General features: G+C 36.6%; 1 protein-coding gene across 1 annotated transcript; it reads left to right on the forward strand.

The window, feature by feature from the left end:
• The first annotated feature begins 5,803 nt into the window (after positions 1-5,803).
• Positions 5,804-19,508, forward strand: il17rel (interleukin 17 receptor E-like). Its single transcript, XM_059326176.1, has 18 exons — positions 5,804-5,923; positions 7,192-7,219; positions 7,808-7,957; positions 9,574-9,680; positions 10,577-10,691; positions 11,012-11,056; positions 12,076-12,215; positions 12,588-12,659; positions 12,765-12,819; positions 12,936-13,099; positions 13,759-13,803; positions 15,764-15,821; positions 15,961-16,100; positions 16,607-16,666; positions 16,757-16,814; positions 18,380-18,511; positions 18,947-19,003; positions 19,086-19,508. The coding sequence occupies exons 1-18, from the start codon at positions 5,810-5,812 to the stop codon at positions 19,205-19,207; spliced, it is 1,662 nt and encodes a 553-aa protein (XP_059182159.1). The 5' UTR covers positions 5,804-5,809; the 3' UTR covers positions 19,208-19,508.
• Positions 19,509-20,652: the final 1,144 nt, after the last annotated feature.

Consider the following 20,652-nt stretch of genomic DNA (forward strand, 5'->3'; position numbering starts at 1 on the left):
AAAAATATATTAGACCACCCTTGTTTTCTCTAATTTCTTGTTCATTTTAATGCCTGGTACAATTAAAGGTACATTTATTTGGACAAATATAATGATAACAATAAAAATAGTTTTCTTAATAATAATAACCAAAGTCATTATCAAGAAAAACATGGAAAATGTCTAGATATCAGCTCTTAAATTAAACTCTTAGGAGCTATTTTTCTTGTCATCATTATATTTGTCCAAACAAATGTACCTTTAGTTGTACCAGGCATTAAAATGAACAATAAAGTGAAGAAAACAATAGTCTAATATTTTTTCCATGACTGTAAAATATCCAGCTATGCAAGATGAATCATTTTTGCTACTGTGTGGCAATTTTAATTACTGACACATTTCTCAGGGATTAAACTGCAGCAGGAGTGATGAGTTGTCTTATTTAACATAGCTCTATTTTGCACAACAGTAGGCTACACTTCTTCACTGCAATCAAGTGAAAATTGTTTATATTTATTTTTTATATTTTTTATTTTATAATATTTTCAGTAACACGTTTCAATTTATTTACATAAAACAAGATCTCAACGCTGAGCAGGCTAAACGTTTTGGTAAGACTGATATTTTTTGCAGTGCAGGATGAGCAGCTTACAGCTGGCAGCAGGTTAAAGGTAAATCAGGCCTATAGTCATTATACAGGCTGCAGAAACCCTATTGTGGTTTGTACTAAACAAAAATAAATCTATTACATGTGGTGGAAAGTAACTAAGTACATTTTCTCAAGTACTGTACTTAAGTACAATTTTGAGGTACTTGTACTTTACTTGAGTATTTCCATTTTATGTAAGTGTATACTTCTACTCCACTACATTATAAGGTAAATATTGTACTTTTTACTCCACTACATTTAGTTGACAGCTTTAGTTACTTTTCAGGTCGACATAAACATGATCAATTTAAAGTGATTTGACTTTTTTTTTTATTGAATCTTATAACATTATATTATATTATATTATATTATATTATATTATATTATATTATATTATGAGCCCTGTCTTCACAAAATTAGGACACTGCTTACATAAGAGCATTAATACAAATAATGTAATAATATATTTAGAGCATATAACACAGTCTGAGTGGGGTCATTCTACATAACGAGTACTTTTACTTTTGATACTTTAAGTACATTTTGATCCAGATACTTTTGTACTTTTTCTTCAGCAAGTTTTGAATGCAGGACTTGTAGTGGAGTAATTTCACAGTGTGGTATTAGTACTTTTACTGAAGTAAGGGATCTGGATACTTTTTACACCACTGTCTATTACAACTTGATGCCGGACATTTATTACAGAGGCTATACTGAAGGGTCAGAAAAGGGGTTTTACCTAGACTTTATAAGTAGGTTTTACCATAAACAAAAAGTCCCTTATGTGTTTTGTAAGGGAGGAACCCAAGGGCGTCTCCTGTACTCGTACTGCACGACACCATGATTTCACTCTATAAATCTGTTTAATAGCTCACCAGGCTTTTGTATAGAAAAAACTTTCTACAGGGTGACTTGTTATATCGCAAGTGTGGGATACAGAAATTTAAAAAGGAAAGGACTTTATTCAAAAGCAACCAGCTGAGGAGGATATTACTGGTAAGAGGAGAGATTTTTAAAAATTAAATAAAAAAATGTATATTCCGAAATATCCAGAAAACCAAAAATAGTATTTTCCTATTATTCATCTCTTTCTTCTACTACTAATAATAATTATTGATAATAATTTATTTTAACTATTATACACTGTTGCTCATAAAGTTGGAATAAAATGTGTTTTACCTTTTTTCCATGAATTGATTGTGACAATGTGATATATTATTGGCAGATAAAGTGTATATCTTCTCAAATGTTATTTAACTGTTAATCAATGAAAATTAAACCACAGTTTACAGAGGATTGTGTCCAAAAACAAAACTTTAAGGGCAACATTGTATATTTATAAGAATATATGTATATATATATTCATATTGCATATATTTATATAATAATAACAGCAACATAAAAATAATAACTTTTTATTATTATTTTGTTTTGTTTGACAAGGCAAAAATAATGCCTCGGATACAAATCAAATTTTGAGAATGCTGGTACCATTTTCTAGTTTGTTATAAGCCTGATCCATAAATATGTAAGTTAGTCTACTTACCAACTAATGACAGGGGCTTGATAACTAAATATGTAGCTTCTTAATGAATTATTTCTGAACATCAATAATACTCTCCAGCTAGTTTCTTGAATTTTTGGAGGATTCCTCCAATGTACTGTTTGACCTCACTCTTACATTCAGCAAAAAATCTAATTGTAAACAACTTATTAACATTTACAACAGCAGACATGATGCATTATTCAATTGGCGGAATCATTTATTAATTATCTACAATAAAAACTGCAGACTTGATGACCTGTCAGGCTATAAAATGAGATGATCTTGAGTTTTTTTTAATGATTTACCAAAAGTTATGACTGCAGCCTTGATGACAAATTATTAATGAATTACACAAACTTTATAACTTAATTTCCACCCATAAAACACAGAGCATAGTACCTGGGAGGTGTGACAGCTGCGGGAGTATTGTAATGCACACTGAATCCCAGTAGATAGAGCCATTACACAGCAGGTTTAACCTACTGATAACCCTATAACTGTGGAAGTCACTGAGGGTTTTTTTTAACAGTGTTTATTCCAGGAAGTGCTTCAAACAATATTGTAGTGTACTTCTGTGAAATAGCAACAATAAATACTACAATAACTCAGTCAGTAGATGTGACATTGATCTTTACTCAGGTCCATTATCATACCAGTATTCTCTTCGCCAACATTTTTATTGGGGAAGCTCAAAAGAGTCATAAGCTGGGCCAACAGCCAGAAACAAGCCAATTAATAGCCTATTGTTCGCCTCTTTGTTTAGATTTCACCTGACTGATGCTGCTTGTCTATTTTTATCTGATTTGATTTATGCCAGACATTAGAATTTTTAACTTGGGTTTGTCGTGTTGACATGGTTGTGGGGCTGGATAATTACTACTATAATTAACAGGCGTAATTCATGAGTCCAACCACGTCTATGTGTTTTGTTTTGTTTTTCCCTGACGTTGTATCCTTTTGAACTACTGCATTTACGTTTTGGAAAGATAAAGATCTGTTTCTCAGGTTGTGAACTTCAACAATCACAGCAGTTTTGTTTGGACAGAAATTGAGCACAATGGTTATCATATCCCTTTGCCTGAACTCTTTTATGGTCGTGCTTTGATGTTATTGCACAACACTGATTTAAAAGAAGTGCAGCGGCTGACAGTAAGTGAAGCATGTTGCTCCTGCAGAAGTACTGCAGGGTTCACTGTTGTTAGTGCCACATGTTTATTTACTTTATTATGTCTCTTTCTACCTGTGTGGCTCCCTTATTTTGGTAGACAGCATTTAACTGTCTTTATTACTATTAAATTATCTGAGATTAACTTTGAAGTTCTTGGAAGCTGCATACCAGTATTTTCTTCCCCGTGTCATTCCCAGCATTAGAGCGGTAGGAAGTTCATGAATTGCCTCAAGACATTCCTTTTAGTTGTTTTGTGTCTACTCCTACTCGTAACAGCTTATGTTGCCTCTGGCAGTACAAGTAGTTCTTATGGATGACTGTAAATAAAAGGAAAATGACGTGGTGTGATAAGCACGTGCTTATTGACGTGCTCCAGTGCTGCCTATTGCGCAGTAAAACAGGAATTGGAAAATGAGGAGTGAAAATAAAGAGGTGATATATATTTTTCTTGTTATGCTGTGCATCACCTCTTTATATATATATATATATATATATATATATATATATATATATGCATCTCAATAAATTAGAATATCAAAGTCCAGTAGTTCAAGTCAGATAGCCCCAACCAAATATTGAGTGCATATAGATGTCCTGTATTTCCAATAAACTTTTTAAAATTGGTCTTTTGCCATAATCATTATAATTAGAAGAAATTAAATTAATTAAGACATGAAATGTTTCATTCTGTGTGTAATGGATTTATTGAAATGTATTTGATATATATATATATAATATATATTTATTGAATTACTGACATGAAATAAACTTTCTATGATATGTTAATTTATTCAGATGCACCTATATATATATATATATATATATATATATATATATATATATAAACATGCTATGTAAAACTGGTAAACTTATAAAAGCAGATAAACAGTGGTAGTTGTAGGTCAGAAAAATGAAGCTTATGCGGAAGTGCCTTAAACCTGCATTATTTCTAATGACCAACAGGGGGCGACTCCACTGGCTGCAAAAAGAAGTCCAATTGTATCGAAGTTCCTGAGAAAATAACCCAACTTCTTACTGAATTTATTACCTGAGAAAATATTCTCAGAATAAGTTTATAGTCTCAAAGGCTAGTAGACGGCAACAGATGAAACGCAAAAAATACAGGCTTCAAAACGGTAGTTAAACCAGTGTCACAGTGGCCATGTCCACTTTTATACCTTCTATGGTAAATACACTGTGCACTATCTGCTCTACACCGGACACAATAGTATTTATTTTTATCTGACTCCTATTTAATCAAGAAGTTACATGAGATTAAAATCTCTTTTTTGAAGGAGACTTTTATAGTATACTATTACAAGTTAACAAAAAGCATGCCAAAAGACATTGCTGGAGAACTTAGTGGAACATTTTCCTGCTCATACTTCCGTCTAGAGTTGGTTGAAAGCTGAAAGGATAGTAAATATTGGCCAGAAACACAATTCAACATAAATGCTAAAGTTACTGTATCTTTATTTGCTAGATGTGTCAATAAGGAACTGTTTGCTAACATGTTTGCCAAGTCAAAAAAAGGGTGATAATATGTCATTGTTGTGTCCACAGCTTGCTCCCAAGTAGCCAGAAAATCAGTCATTCAAAGTTTAAAAAAAATTATTGTTTTGTTAACTGTGCAGTCTAAAATAGTCCTTCCACCTGCTGTCAGAAAAAAAAACAGAAATATGAAAGACTCAAAAAATCACCAGGTTTCTTCAGAATCTGAAAATTCCAGCAGCAATCATGTTTTTCCTTACTGACTTGCCCTGTGGCTTTCCAAAAAGGTCATGCAGGGTAAACACAGCATAGTGACTGCATGTTTGTTTCAGCCTGCAGTGTGTTAGTCGTCATCCTGTTGAACTTAAACCAGATTTGCATTCACAGTAAATGTATAAGATAAGATAATGTATATGCCTTGCTTCCAAGGAAAAGATGTGCCTGTTATAAGCTAGTGTGCGTGTGTGTGTGTGTGTGTGTGTGTGTGGGTGAGTGAGTGTTGTGGTGGCAGGGATTCACCAGCACTTCTATTAAATTAGACTTCACTGCTATGCCAGTAAAATTGAAACATTTTAAAATGTGTCATGGTTGACAATTACAATGAATGGAGAAATCAGTGACACTAAAACCTTATTGGAAATGTTGCTAAAGAGGAAAAGCCCTCATGTTTTTGCCTCACCACCCATAGGCCCCGCCTCCACTGTGGAATATTTAAATCCAGTGTTTCCAGCTGTGTGTTTCAGTCTGTGTGCTTACCTCTACCCCAGTACACTACTGGAGTGGATACAAAATAAATAGGAGAGCCTCCTAATCATCCAACTACCTGTGACACCAGGCCAAGCCTCATCTGGCCCTGCCACTCAGCCCTGGCCAGAAAAGGAGGTGACAAGAGGAACATAAGGAAGAAGAAAAACAAATTAAAGGAGCCAGAGAAGCAGAGCAGTGAAAGAAGAAGTTTTAGTGCTGGCTAGTGAAAATGATCCTCTGGGTCGCCTTGTTGATGTCTCCCTGTTGTTTGGGTCTGAATGGAGCTGCAGCAGAAAGCATTGGACTGGAGAGGATAAAGAAATGTGGCACCAGGTGTTCTCAGGTAAAACCGCATCCTCAGGAACACTCACTTCTGTTTAAGCTACTAAATATAGTAATGTCCTATTTTTAACTACTACTGTTTCTGCTGCTGCTGTTCATACTACAGCAATATGGCTTCTTGTTGTTCCAAGCAGGTGAAAGAAAAACACCCATGTCTATTATACCTTTTGTTATACCTGGACTATTAATAATCCTTTAAGTATCACTTTCCTAGAGCACATTCTAAGCATGACTTGATCATTTTAATTATGATGAAAGGGCTCTTGTCCGTGCCGTAAAAACACACAATCTCCTGTGACTCACTTATTGACTCACTGAAACATTTTTTATAAATGCATACTATGCAAAAGTGAGCATGCATATTGCACTTGCAAGCATGCACATTAAGGGAGCTGGTGTCTAATTCTATAAGGCTTTTATTAGTATTTTTTTAATCCCATACAGTTTTACTTAACTTATCATTCACTGCAAATCTTGTTGGGTGGAGAGTGGGTAGATAACAACAGAGCTTGTTTCCTTGTCCCCCTCAGTGGTAGAGTTGTAAGTGCACAATAAAGACACAAATCTTTTGCAAGTTCCTACAGGCATATGTTAACCTCGCCCCCAATTCACAACCTTTTCCAGACATGACGCCATGACGCAACTATGAGGTCATGTGAATGAGCTTGTTACTGGATACAGGATTTTGTTTGGTTTTATAACAAAAAGATGAATAGCCCGGAGAATGTTTTTACTTTATTTAGAAGACACATTTATGACATCATTGCAGGAATAGTGTGAATGTGTGGAATGGTTCCCACAGAGCATCTTTCCTGCCTGATGAATAAACACGGATGTATTTTATACAAAGCTTTGGAAGTGTGCCTAAGCATATTCCACCTAATGACCTTGGTGATGCACACCGTTGCATGTTCTGCAAGAGTTTGTAGTTTAGCTTCATAAAAGTGTACCACAGGCTCTTTTTGCAGCTGCCTAATTAAAGCATGGAACGACTAGCGGACTAATTGATTATTAGCTGAGTTAGTATTTGGCTGCATTTTGGGCCATAACAAACAGCAGCAAAAACACAAACAGGTTGGGTTTTACCTGAAAGAGCAATGAGGATGTAAACAGCTCCTTATTTTCTGGGAATTCCCTCCTCACAAGAACTTCTACCTTTGTTCTCTGTGTTAAGAATTACCTTATTGATAGAGCTTGTTCTCAAAATGATTCACTGAAAAGATTTAAAGGTTGTTTCATTCTCTCTTTTTTCACTTTTCCTCCTTGCAGGGCCTTCAGTGCAAGACCAAGCCAGGCAGTGAGTACAGACATGCATCACATCTTCACTCATGCATGCACATAGGATGTGATTCTGCACAATAAAATATCATCTGGTACTTTGTGCATTTGGACACTGCATTCAGCATTTAGACTTGCATTCAGGACAGGGCTGAGGAAGTCCACAAACCACGCTAAAACCTCCTATCGGAACAAGATCTGAAGATGAAGGCCTGTTATAGTACTTAACCCTGCTATAAAATGCACCCCTGAGAACTGTGTAGGCGTGAAATTAAACCAGTTGTACACCCAGATCCATATCTGTTTGGAAAAGGGCTTAAGCGGAACATTATTGAGAAATTTTAAAATGTTTTTCTTTCTTAATGAAGAAATGAGGAAGAAAAAACACCTAAACAGCAGTTGAAGCACACACCCAATGTGTGATCATCACATCACATCTCATTTTACATAATATTTAACACGCATGTCACTTCACGGGAAGTAAACTACAGAAACACCAACCAGAACATAATGAAAATGTTGTTATGGCTGAAGTGACTGTTTCTTTGAAGCATGTGGCAGTATGTGCCCTGATATGAGTGTTTTTCCTCCCTTATCTCATGCGTAGATTGGTTTCCTCCTCCGTGCCAAGACCCTGCTGTCGGTCTCAACACCTCCTCCGTGTTCCACAACATCAGCCTCTCCCCAGTCATGATTTGTGAGGGCAGGCAGAAGTGCTCAATGCGCCTCAGGATCAAAACCACATTACAACTGACTGGTATGTTGATGTGAAGGAAGGCTTTAATTAAAAATGTTATTAATATGCTGCTCATTCAGTTATCATCTAGTTGACTTTTCTCCTACAGTGTATGGGTGTGAGAAATATCAAGACACTTGAGTATTGTTTTGTTAAGTGAAATATGTATTGATCCTCAAAACACTGTAACCATTTTTTAATTAATAATCTCTGTGTGAAGATTGTTCAAAAAGCAGTTTTATGATGTCATAGGGACTGCCATAACTGCAAATGCAAATCCCACCGTTTAACTTGAAATTAGATAAAACAAATTGGAATATATTGCCTGGCTTACACTATCACAATATATCACAATATATTGAAACGTGACCCCTGTATCATGAAACATATTGTATGGGCAGCCCTACTTTTCTCATCCACAAGGTGGGAAACTCTGATGGTCAGTTACCACATTAGCTCGTAGGGTTTGGAACAACAAATCGAGACAAAGACCTAAGTGACGAAATGGTAGACCTTAAAAAATAATCATCACCCCACTAGGAGTCTATTGAAACACTGAGCTGTATCTATACAGCAATTCAAGATCACCGACTCAATTTCATCAATACAAAGGAAAATATTGATACATAGTGTCATCTATCTAAGATATGCCTTTATTTTGAAATTCATTTTCCCCCTAGTTTTTACATATCTGGAAGTGAAATGGTCAAATCCTATTTCAATTGCTTTTTGTCAGTTGTATTGTGGCAGAGTTTGTGATATCAGCAAATATCGCATCATTGGCCAAAGAATCGTATCGTGATGCAACTTGTGATTTACAACCCTAGATCCCACTAGATACTGGAGATGTTGCTGTAGTAACTATATATATCAGTTGATAGTTTTTCACCTTGTAAATGTATGTGTGTGTGATGGAAAAAATGTCGTCCTGGAGACACCTACTGTAGCAGGAACCTCCACAGAGGTGGATTTGAGTACTTTGTCCGTCTTCGTGCAAGGTGCAGTCACAAAACTTTACTTTTGAACCTAACTACACACCTGTAGTTTGAAAATGGGTGCGGACTGAACAAGGGTTGTGATATTCTATCGCTAGATGGTCTCTGGTAACTGTATATTCGCTACAGAAGTTGATACGCAACTTCAGCTTCATGAGGAAGTTTCAAATACTACTGTTTGGGTGTAGTCCTGCCAGTGCGGGGCTAGTCATGGTTAGAGGGGTGCATCACTGATGACACACAGTGAAGGAAGTCTCATTTATAGACCTACTTTCCATGATCAAACTTCTGCTTTTGCGTCATGGGTATGTCTATTACTGAATCTGTTCCTGAATTCACACACAGGCTCCAACTGATAAGGTGTGTGTCCAAACTCGCATGCTGGCAGGCACATGCACACTTATCGTCTTCCACAGGGCATTATAAATATAAATCTCAATGGATATCTCTACTGCCCGGGCTGGAGTGGGGGAAATCCCCACTTTGAATCCACTCTAATAAAACGTGATACTGTTCTTCCTGTATGATAATGCTGACTTGCAATGACATGCATGAATAGTTTTTGAATGCTTAACTAGCTGGTTAACAGGTACTGTTAACCAATGTTTCACAGTGTGACCTTGAAACATATTTTTTCTCCAGAGTCCGTCCACGGTGTGTCCGTCTGCACCGTCACCGCGGGGATGATGGCCAGCTGCCAAATATTTAGCTTCACAAAAACATCCAGAGAAAGAAAGGCTGGCCTGCAGGTACAGTTACAGCACCACAGACACAGTTTGACTTGTTTTTTAAACCTTTTGTTATCATTTCTATGAAGCAAGAGTAACTTTCTTGTACCATTAAGTAAGCAAGCCAAGCAAATAAAGTCATACAAAAAACTATTAGACCACCCTTGTTTTCTTCAATTTCTTGTTCATTTTAATGTCTGGTACAACTCAAGGTACATTTGTTTGGACAAATATTATGATAAAAACAAAAAAAGCTGATAAGAGTTTATTTTAAGAGCTGATAACTAACCATTTTCCATGGTTTTATTGTTAATGATTTTGGTTATTATCAAGAAAACCATGTTAAATGTCTAAATATCAGCTCTCAAATTAAACTGTTATCAGCTATTTTTCTTGTTATCATTATATTTGTACAAACAAATTAACCTTTAATTGTACCAGGCATTAAAATAAACAAGAAGTTAGAGAAAACAAGGGTGGTCTAATTATTTTTTCAATGACTGTACATATAGGAAGTAGGAGATTATAGGATGAAATTTGATTTCCAAAACAGTAGAATCATGAAGATATTTTTCTGTAATTCCTGGAAGTTTAGTGTCATTTCTCTCATTCGTGGACACACATTAAAGATGATTTTTCCATATAAAGACAGATCAAATGTTGGTAGACATGGATCAGGCAGGACATTATAGTTATTTTGATATGTGGTGCATTTTTTAACATAATTTTTAAGACATAAACTCTCAAAACCTGGCTTGAGTGGTTACTAATTTGACTCTGAAAGTTTCACGAACACATAATCCATTGTTTCAAGTCCACTTTTTTGCATCTAAACATGTCCACGTGTCCAGGATGACATTTGTGAACCATGGCAGAAGTATGACAGCAATTGTTTTTCTTTGCCCTTTCTCCTGAAGGTGGAAGTTATGAATGATTGCACTGACATTTCCCAGAGCCAACATGTGCAAGTTACTGTGAAAACTGTGCCAAGCTACTGTGGCGTAACCTGGACAGGCACCTATGACGCTCCAGGTTTGCATCTCTCTCTTACGCAAACACACACTCATGGGAGCAGGACTTTTAGTTAAACAGGAAATAAAGCAGCTGAAGACGGAATAAATTACACAGCAAATAAATTGAGTCAATAAGTGATGGAGTGTGAGCTCTCAAATATTTGATAGAAAACTGACATTAGGAAGACTTTGGTCCACAGTAATGTTATGATAAAGGTAAATGATTTAGAGGAGAAAACTGGACGGTGGATATTATGTAAAGTTACACATACAGGAGTTATGTCTGTAACTTTATCTCCATGGCTATTTGTAGTTTAAGCATTGTTTATTTCTCCACAGGCTGCAACAGTGAAGATCTGCGAAGACACGTCCCAGAATGCATCAGTGAGTACATATTATGTCTTAACCGTACAGTTTTGTAAGCCAGTGGGAGCAACATTTTTGCCCTTTTAGCATTAAAATAGATAGTTTTGATTTTGTTTTAAAGTGGGGTTTTATAAGGGGCTTATCCATAGTTAATGTATTATATGCAGTAGATGGAGGTCAGCAGGAGAAGCAGAGGCTAAGGGACATACTGCTGTGGACAGGGCATTCTATATTAACAATATTTTCAATGTTTTACCATAAAATTACTGCTTTGTCAATGGAGTCTGATGGCTTTGACAAGAGCATGGAACGGCTTCAGTTCTCTCTACTTAGGCTTAATCAGGGCCGTCTCACGGTCAGGTATAGCAGTGAATAGTTAGTACATTGCTTAGCTCCTGTGCCTGTCCTACTACCTGCTTCTGAGTTTATTCAAAGAGCCACGTTCTCCTCTGAGACTGTTATATTCACATACAGTCATGGAAAAAATGATCAGACAACCCTTGTTTTCTTAACTTTATTGTTCATTTTAAAGCCTGGTACGACTAAAGGTACATTTGTTTGGACAAATATAATGATAACAACAAAAATAACTCATAAGAGTTTAATTTAAGAGCTGATATCTAGACATTTTCCATGGTTTTCTTCATAATGATTTTGGTTATTATTATTATTATTATTATTATTATTATAAAATATATCAGCTCTTAAATTAACCTCTTATCAGCTATTTTTGTTGTTATCATTATATTTGTCCAAACAAGTGTACCTTACCTTTATTAAAATCAACAATAAAGTGAAAAAACAAGGAGTGTCTAATAATTTTTCAATGACTGTAAGTGCTACAAGCCTGAAGAAGTATAACTATCAGTATTTAACAAGAAAAAGCAAAGATTGGAGAAAAATAGTTGATAAATAGACCATATTATGTTACAGATATTGTTTTCATGGTTTGACCCCTCAGATTTATCTTGCAGCCACTTAGGCACAACCAACAGTCAGGTTGATCTCTCACTAACATTGCCCTCTGTCTTATTCAGCTGGGAGGCTGTCATATGATGTGAACTCAGAGAGGAAGCAGCTGAATGTCAGGGTGTCAGACATGATGGAAGATCACGACTACCACCTCCGTCTGTGCCGTAAGGATTTTATCTGCGTTGGAACGGGGGCCTACACACTGGTTAGTCCCTCTGTTTACTGGAAACTGAGTATCCCCTTGTTTCTCAAATCCTTTTTCCTGGTAACGAGTTGCTGAGTCAGAAGGTCCCTCATTGACTCACTTCCTTTAATTTTCTGCAAACTTTTAAGAAAAATGTGAATGTAACTAATGAAATACTATAGTTGGATGCATTGGATATTAAAGGAACAGTTTAATAGAGGTGCTCAGTTGGAAACCTCTTGGAAACTCTCACAGCTCGACCTTATCAGACCCTGCCAGTGAAAAATGTAGCTAATCAATCATGTGACTGCGGAATCCCCAAGAATCGTCAAACACAAACTCACATGCCAAAGAATGATGGATAGATGTTATAAAACTGTGTTTACCTTCCAGATAAAGAAGAGCGAACCCGTAAAGAGCGCCACTTTCTCGTACTCCCGACCTTTGCCCTGCCTCTGCATTGAGGTAAAGCTCCTGCCCACACTCCTTGTTAAAGCATTCGTGATCTACTTCTATTAGTAATCACTTCCAGGAAAAGGGATTCAATATTTGCTAATACATTGCTCACAGGGATGGTCAGCTGTCGTGGATGCTCCCAGAGTCCAGGTCTGCCCCTTCAGAGACCGTGAGTCACTCGACAGCTTTTCGTCACAAAAATTCCACAGTAAACTGAGCGTGGGTTGTAGTATTTCAAACTGATGCCGTATCATCTGAAAAGATTACGACCTCCTCTGCCTGCAGGTCTCGAGGAGCTGTGGACTGGAATAAACTTTAACCCAATGGAGGAGATGCTGTCATGGGAGCCCCTCTGTCCTGTGACTGCTGTGGTTGTGTTGTGCCAGAAAAGAGAGGATGGTGTGTGTGTGGATCTGGCTCACTCCTCACAGAATGTTAGCAGAGAAAAGGTACAAGTCTACAACTGCAGTTGTGTTTACCTTGTTGCTTGTTATGGTCACGAATCACTTGAAGTTCTCATTTACGTCATAAGCAAAGCATAATTCTGTCACTGTGTACCCCGATGACTTAGTGCACTTTATACACAGGGAAAAAGTTTAGTTGGCAGCTGTTTATTTCTCATGATGTCAAAGAAAAGTGTTTACTTTGCCAGATGTCTAAAAAATGTTACTTTCAAAATGATTTAAGGCCAAAAAGGTTTATTCTAACCTTTTGCTGAAGCTCATATAAATGTTGAGTTAGAACCATATAAAGTTTGTCCAAACAGTCGCTGCAAACAGTGACGTTGCAGGAATGAATGGTAAGCTGACGCACCTGGGAATCTTTAAACGAAACTGAGATTGTATTTTGATCAGAGATCGTCATCGGATAAATCCTGCAATCATGTCACTTGAGAAGGGAATTCTCTGTTGATATAAAAATAGCCAGTGACGCAGAGAGACTCCCAGCTGAAAGCCAATGCGGTTGACATTAAAAAAACAAACATATTTTAAGTCTGAACCCAAACAAAACTTTTTTTGTTCTTTGTTTAGATCAGTCTGATCTAAACTAAACATTTAAAGTGCTGCTGTGTTTCACTAATTACTTTTTCACATTTTTTGCTTTTCAGATAACATTTACTAAAGTGGATCCTCACCCTCAGCTGTGCATGAAGGTAATGATCACTTTTCCCCCTTTGGCTCTTCAAGAGTTTCTCTTTGGACGAACAATAGGGCTGACATAAATCATGTTGTTGACTTTGACTCATCGTGTTCTCATGTCTGTTTATGGTAGAATCCCCTTCCACCAGCTACAGTAGCTAGAGTCACTCAGTTAAGAATTGATGTATGTTTGTTCACCCTCCTGTTATGTTGCGGGTCAAATTGACCCATTTCCAAGTTAGAAAATTGAAAAAAAAAAAAGAAGAAATTCAATAGTTAAAAGTATTTATTAAATTTTTTTAATCAATCTAATGTAAATACCATTGTATTTGATATGTAGGTCTTTCCAATGCACATACAAAAAAGTTTTAACATGCTTTTTATTTTATGAAAAACGAGTGAATTATCCTCACTGAACCTGATCTGTGAGAGGTAAAGAACACCATTGCACTAAATATTGATTTAAATGGTTAGAAATGGAGTTAATCATGAAATGTAAACAATGTTTATCGGGATTTTTTAGTTTCGGACACTTTTGGATTATAAAATATGCCTCGGGTCAAACTGACCCACAAACTTTATTGCTGTTCCTGAGAAACGAACATAACAGGAGGGTTAAATAAGAAGCTACAGTTAGCAATTGGTTAGTGTAGCTCTGCACAATCGTGTTAACTGGGAAAAAGCTAGCTTCAGCTGTCTAAGATGTCTTTAACCCCTAGACTAGAACTTCTCAAACTCCCTAATTAACACAGTCATATGTCATATCTTGTTTATGTATATCAAACAAAAACCGTGTGAAAATAGCATGTTATTTTACAGAGGATTTAGAGGCATAACTATTCTTATGGGTACAGCAACTTCTTCTCTTCTGATTGCGAGATTTAGAAGTGCTGTTAGGTAGATTTTGTTAACATTTGGGACCGTAGGCTCATCACCAATTGGTTTGTGTTCTACCTTTAGTCTTGAATCTTGAGTTTGTTTTGAGCTTGGCATTTCAGCCATCTCCTTCTTGGGTTTTTGGTGCCAGAAGTGACCATATTTGGTTGAAAGGGGGGTTGCTAGCTCGGCTAGCAAGGTGCAAAGATGAACAGTTGACTCCTTAGAGTCTTTATAGCCTTCATTAACTGAAAACACACCGTTAAAGATCAAAGTTCGGATGAAAACACGGACACCATGGTAGCAACTTGACAATCACAAGGTAGCCACACCCTGAAAGACAGTCCACTTTATTGTCTAATTCACTCTAAATTAGACCCTAATTTACAAAATGAGCATCAAGCTGTGTTGAAGCAGACTTGAAACTAGCAATTAAGACCAAAAACTCCTTTGGAAATTGTTAACCAAGACAATAAATTAAGTGAGAAGGACGGTCTCATACACATTTATTCAATCAGGCTGGAAAGAACGCAGGTATAAGGCACTTCCACATTGGCTTTACACAAATAAGGTTACTGGTTAGCCAGCGCTGGTCAGTTAGCCAGGAAGCTAATAGGATAGAGTGACAGAGCTATAAAAGGGCATAGAAATTTGATCAAACAAACAATGAAATTCTTCAGTTTGGAAACAATGCTAAAATAATTTCCCCTGCTGTGTCAGTTCATTGCTATATAAGGACACCCTGCTAAACACTTTTACTGTGTGGTGACTACATTAAAAAAGGGGAACACTGTGGTCAAACCCTCATCCTTTCTAGCTAAGTACAGCTTTGTCATTGACTGGTAACCTTTCCACAAAGCAGAAGTAATGCTGCTTTTGTTTCTTTTTTTATGTTGTGCTCGGATTTACAACAGTGGTTAAACAGTTAACTGGAACTTTTTATGTGGGCGTACTGGTATACTATGTTTAACAAGCACATTCACTTAGATTTATTCATAATTAAGATTAATTCCTCATTCCTGTGGGGTTACGTTTATGAGCTTTATGTAACTGTTAGATAAAGTGCACTGCGAAATTTAATTGTACAATGTTCTTCAGTTCACTGCAGGCTCTGAGTCCTGGACCAGGTGCCCCTTCGCTGATGTCAGAATCAAAGGTACCACTTTTTATTACATGGCAGTAAATCTACCTGATAGTCAGCTATCTTTAATGACATTATGACACTAATGACAGGCTTTATGTAATCTGGTGTCTGGAATTGGTCATTATAATGACAGCTGTGTAATCATTTGCAGCATGGGAGGTGATGAGACAACAAGGTCAGGAAGACGTGAACATGTTGTCACAGATCACTGCAACGTTTTCTGTGGGGCTGTGTGTGAAGTCCGAAGGGTCTAATGAGTGCCAGGTCACCGAAACACACACCGTGCATGTGGTAGGTACCACACAAAACCAATGATTCTTATCTTTTTCATACTTCTCAAACCTTTCATTGACCCGTTGTTGCCTCGCTGTGTGGAAGCATCAGCATGAGTGACATGAAAGAGCTGTCGCAACATGGTTGAACTAAATTTCTTGTGAATTTGATACTCTTCAAGACTACTTCCGTTATATATATTTCCTTTTAATTGCTATGAAGCAACAAGTCCCCTCTGAGCTGTTGTAGCTAAAAAGCACCATATGCAATCAACAAAGCAATTAAAGCTTATTACACCTTCAATCAAACAGTATCTGCCAACATAACGGCTACATAAAATGTGCAAAAACATGTTTTCTGGGGAGCAGCTGTGTGTTTGTACTGATATTAAACTGTCAAGCTTCACCAATCAATCCTCTTTCTCCTGAATAACACAGACATGAAAGAGGGAATAAAAGCAAAACAGAAACCATGGCAACTTCCATAACATGTTTTTGTTTCTGTTTCTTTTGTCTCTTTCACAGGAAAAACACAAAGCTGTTGGTTTACACTTGGCCGGGGATTTATGCAACTCTTGTCTCCAGGTATGTTTAGGTATTTAATTGGTCCTTTGAGGTCAACTGCATGTTCCATCACATTTAATGACTTTGAATACATGCTTTGTATTTCATTAGGTGAAGAGGCTGGATGTGAACTTTGCTGCCACCGTCATTCATTGTCTCGAGAAATGCAGTAAGTATGTTTTTACTGCTCTGTAATGAATTAATTATCTTCTTTGGTCCCTTTCTGTGTGGTCTGTCCCAACTCTTTCTTCCTTTAAATATTCACAACCTGAGGCACCACATCAGTTTGAACAGCAAATGGTTTCCACTACTTATTCTTTAAAAACGTGGTTTGAAGCAGTAATAGACCATGATGTTTATAGGGCAATCATGCCCTAAGTGGTTTCTTGGCATCATTTTCAAAAATAAAAGGATTTACCGCCATCATGTAGTCCACTTTAGATTTGTGTGCAATGATGGATGAAAACATTATGAGCTCCAGTGTCTTTAAGCAAAATTGAGGACTGAAAACAATGAGAAACTGTAGAGAGCAGAAATATATACTGGTTATGTCTTGTTGTATCTTTCAAAAGTCTGTTTGAACACAGATAATTGTTTTGTTGTCCTGAAATGACATTTGCTTGCTTGTATAAAGACAAGAAACGGGGCTTTGCCTGGCTCCGTCCAAAGGGAAAAAATCCACCTACCAGCCCCTGTAAAGCTCTAATTTACATGAACGTAGTTACGCAACTTAACTTAACTTAACTTAACTTTAAAGATAATATAAGTCAACATTGACGTTTGGTTTCACTCGGAACACGAACAGTGGTCTCCTGGGTCACAACATGTATTTGTTTGTTCCATCTGTGTCGAAAACTCCTCCTTTGCAGACTCTGTCGCTCTTTATACTACATTAACGTAACTGTTTCACAAATGGGACACCCTTCGAATAAAATTCTATCAAAATTTCACATTAACTACTAATATAAATGATCATGTTATGCTTCTAATTAATTCAATGGTATGAAACTAAAGTCTAACTTCTTATCTTTCGAGCCATATATTGTTTTAACCGTGTACTTTAGCCTCGGGTTTACCAGAGTCGGGAAAAGGACAAGTTTTTCAGGCGAAATTGGATGTTTCTGGGTAAGCCAAAAAAAAATTACCATTATCAACCATCGTTATCAACACACCCGGACCGTTCTTCTGTCCTTCACAATAAAATACAGTACAGTAAAAATACAGATGTACTTTTAAGATCGTCGCCTGAGCATGACACGTTTTTAAATATGTATAAATCAATAATACCTATACTAATGGTGGTGATCGTATTCCAAATCACCGTGAAAACACCGGAAAGTGTGACATTGCAGATGTGTCCGATTTGGGTTAGTCTCTATAACTTAAGTCAACATATTATATATGTATTATATATTATGTATATAAATATAACATAAGTCAACATTACCGTTTGGTTTCACTTGGAACAGTGGTCTCCTGCGTCAACGTCATGTATTTGTTTAGTCCATCTGTGCAACACAAACTTCTCCTTTGTAGACTTTGTCGCTCTTTATACTACATTACCTGACTTCCTTTGCTTCTGTCATAATTGATTTGGCCGCGTATTGCAGCAACAATACACATGAATATGGATTTCATTAAGCTGCTTTTTGGAGGATTTCAGTCCCCTCAAAAGCCACATGTAAAGTCCTATCAACCAGGTGCCATATGTCTAAAAGTCTATTATCTTCACAGATGAAACACCGGCCCTCAGACCTGTCATCTCCAGTCAGCCATCTTTGGACTTGACCTGGGTTGTTGTCCCTGCTGGTGTTTGCCTCTCTGGCATCATAATTATCACCCTGGTGCTCCATGTGCTGTTAACTGGTAGGTAGATAATCACAAGCTGCAGGCCTGCAGTACTGTTTTCTCTGTTGACTTACTGTTATGTAAGCACTCGTACCAAAATGGATTTAGGCGCAGGTCCAGTGTCCAACCCTCAAACTCACAGACTTTGTCACACACTTCTGATAAGCCCTGCACACTCAAAAATAATAACACTGCTGTACACAGTGTTTAAATTGTCATTTGTCACAGTATATGTGTGGCCTTAACTTGTGCTGTTTGCAAGGTGTGTAATATTAGTTTTTCTTTTGGTTGATTGTTGCATATTTCAAAGGGCTGGATATGGACTTTAAGCACGTATTCCTCTGTAAATGGCATCAGGAAGTGCAAAATGCACATTTCATTTGAATGAACCAACCACGGAATTTGCCACTGTCATTCTATTTCCTCATCTGATTATCATTTTTTTTATTTTAGTGTATCAGAGGAGGAAACAGAACAGAAATGGAGGCGGTATCTCTGAAAAGCATACAGGTATGACTATCTTAATTCTGATGATGACAGCATGTACATTTTTAAATACCTGAGAGTTGAACCCAGTTCTTTGTTTTAACAGATCCTGCTTTTGACTGTGTGGTCCCTGCATTAGAAACTCTGCCTACTCTCCACAATGGGGTCCTCGTACCTGATTCACCACAGTGTGGGAACACTGAGAAGTCCAACTTGATCTCTGAATGACAGAAGAACAGTGCTCCTATCAAAATCATTAAATGTGCAGTATGACACTGTAATGTTACAGAAACCAAACCTCTGCTGGGTGCAGCTTATGATGTTGGTACAGATATTTCAAATGTTATCTATGTTACTGTATATTTGTTAGTTAGTATGCTTGGTATAGTTACTGGCTGTTGTTTATGTTTGGTTTTTGAATGTTTGGGTGAAATTTAACATGTACTGTTGTTTTTATTTTATTTTATTTAAAATATTCATTCAGCTTGCAGCTAAACAGTCAGTTCCCATCCTAATATATATATATATATATATATATATATATATATATATATATATATATATTTTCAATAAAAAAATGCAAAACATAAGAGACAACCTGCTGATTTTTTTTAATTTTTATTTTTTTTATATATATTAGTTGTTAACAGTAGCTACAGCCTTAAACTTGCCACACCACTCTCAGCATTGCACAATAGGTATGCCACTTGAAAATGTCAAAATGACTGACATGTAGCAAACAGTAGCAGCAACGTTAGTCACCACCTCTGGAACTCAACACTAAAAGCTCCACCAAACTGGTATTCACTAAACTGGTATTCACTACCACTGTGTTATACTGTGTTAAAGATATTTGTTGTATTTTGTCCACACCCTGGAGCCCAAGGACCCATAACAGGTGTCCTTTGGAATTTAAACATAATAGTTTCCAAGAAATGAGTTTTCACTGTATGCGCCAGTACTTGTTGCTGCATTTTTAAGTACCGTATCACTTCCTTAATAATTGGAGCCCCAATAAACAATTCCAACCAGGATGAAATAAATGTATTCATATGGAAGCCTGTGAACAGACATCGACTGAAACTTGATATTTAGCAGCTTAAGAGCCAGATATTTCCAGAACAAGTTGGTAGAGACCAAAAACAGAGCAAAAAGAGAGTGTACGTTTGACTGACGTTCATCAGGTTGCACAGAAAAATGCAATGTTGCTCTGGATCTACCGGATGTGAAAATGAGGAACTACACAGTTGCCCATAAAGCTGGAATAATCTTATTATCAGACGCAATCCTAAACTGTGGTTTAATTTTCATTGTGATATGTTTGGAAGAGATCGATTAATGAAGTTTTGAGAAGATATACACTTTATCTGTCAAGAATAAATCACATTGTCACAATCATTTCATGGAAAAAGGTAAAACATATTTTATTCCAACTTTATGGGCGATCAAGTGTAACCATTAGTAGATTATATTGTGCATTTCGTACACGGTGGCAATTCAGTGTGCTTTACATTAATCTAAACTAAAAATAGATGAATATTGAATGAGTGAATGTATAAAACATGATCGAAAGAATGTACAAAGTACATAAAAAAGTTATTTTATGTAGTGAGAACTGCTTAAAAAAGAGTTAATTAATTAATTATCCTTAACTGCTTATCTGAACTCGGGTT

Source organism: Centropristis striata, chromosome 22 (assembly GCF_030273125.1).
Source record: "Centropristis striata isolate RG_2023a ecotype Rhode Island chromosome 22, C.striata_1.0, whole genome shotgun sequence".
Classification (NCBI taxonomy): domain Eukaryota; kingdom Metazoa; phylum Chordata; class Actinopteri; order Perciformes; family Serranidae; genus Centropristis; species Centropristis striata.

Excerpts from the sequence above, each read along its gene's own strand:
- il17rel (XM_059326176.1), top strand. The coding sequence starts at position 5,810 with ATGATCCTCTGGGTCGCCTTGTTGATGTCTCCCTGTTGTTTGGGTCTG. Across the intron at positions 7,958-9,573 it reads AACCACATTACAACTGACTG|AGTCCGTCCACGGTGTGTCC; the intron begins GTATGTTGATGT and ends TTTTTTCTCCAG. Across the intron at positions 15,822-15,960 it reads CGCTGATGTCAGAATCAAAG|CATGGGAGGTGATGAGACAA; the intron begins GTACCACTTTTT and ends AATCATTTGCAG.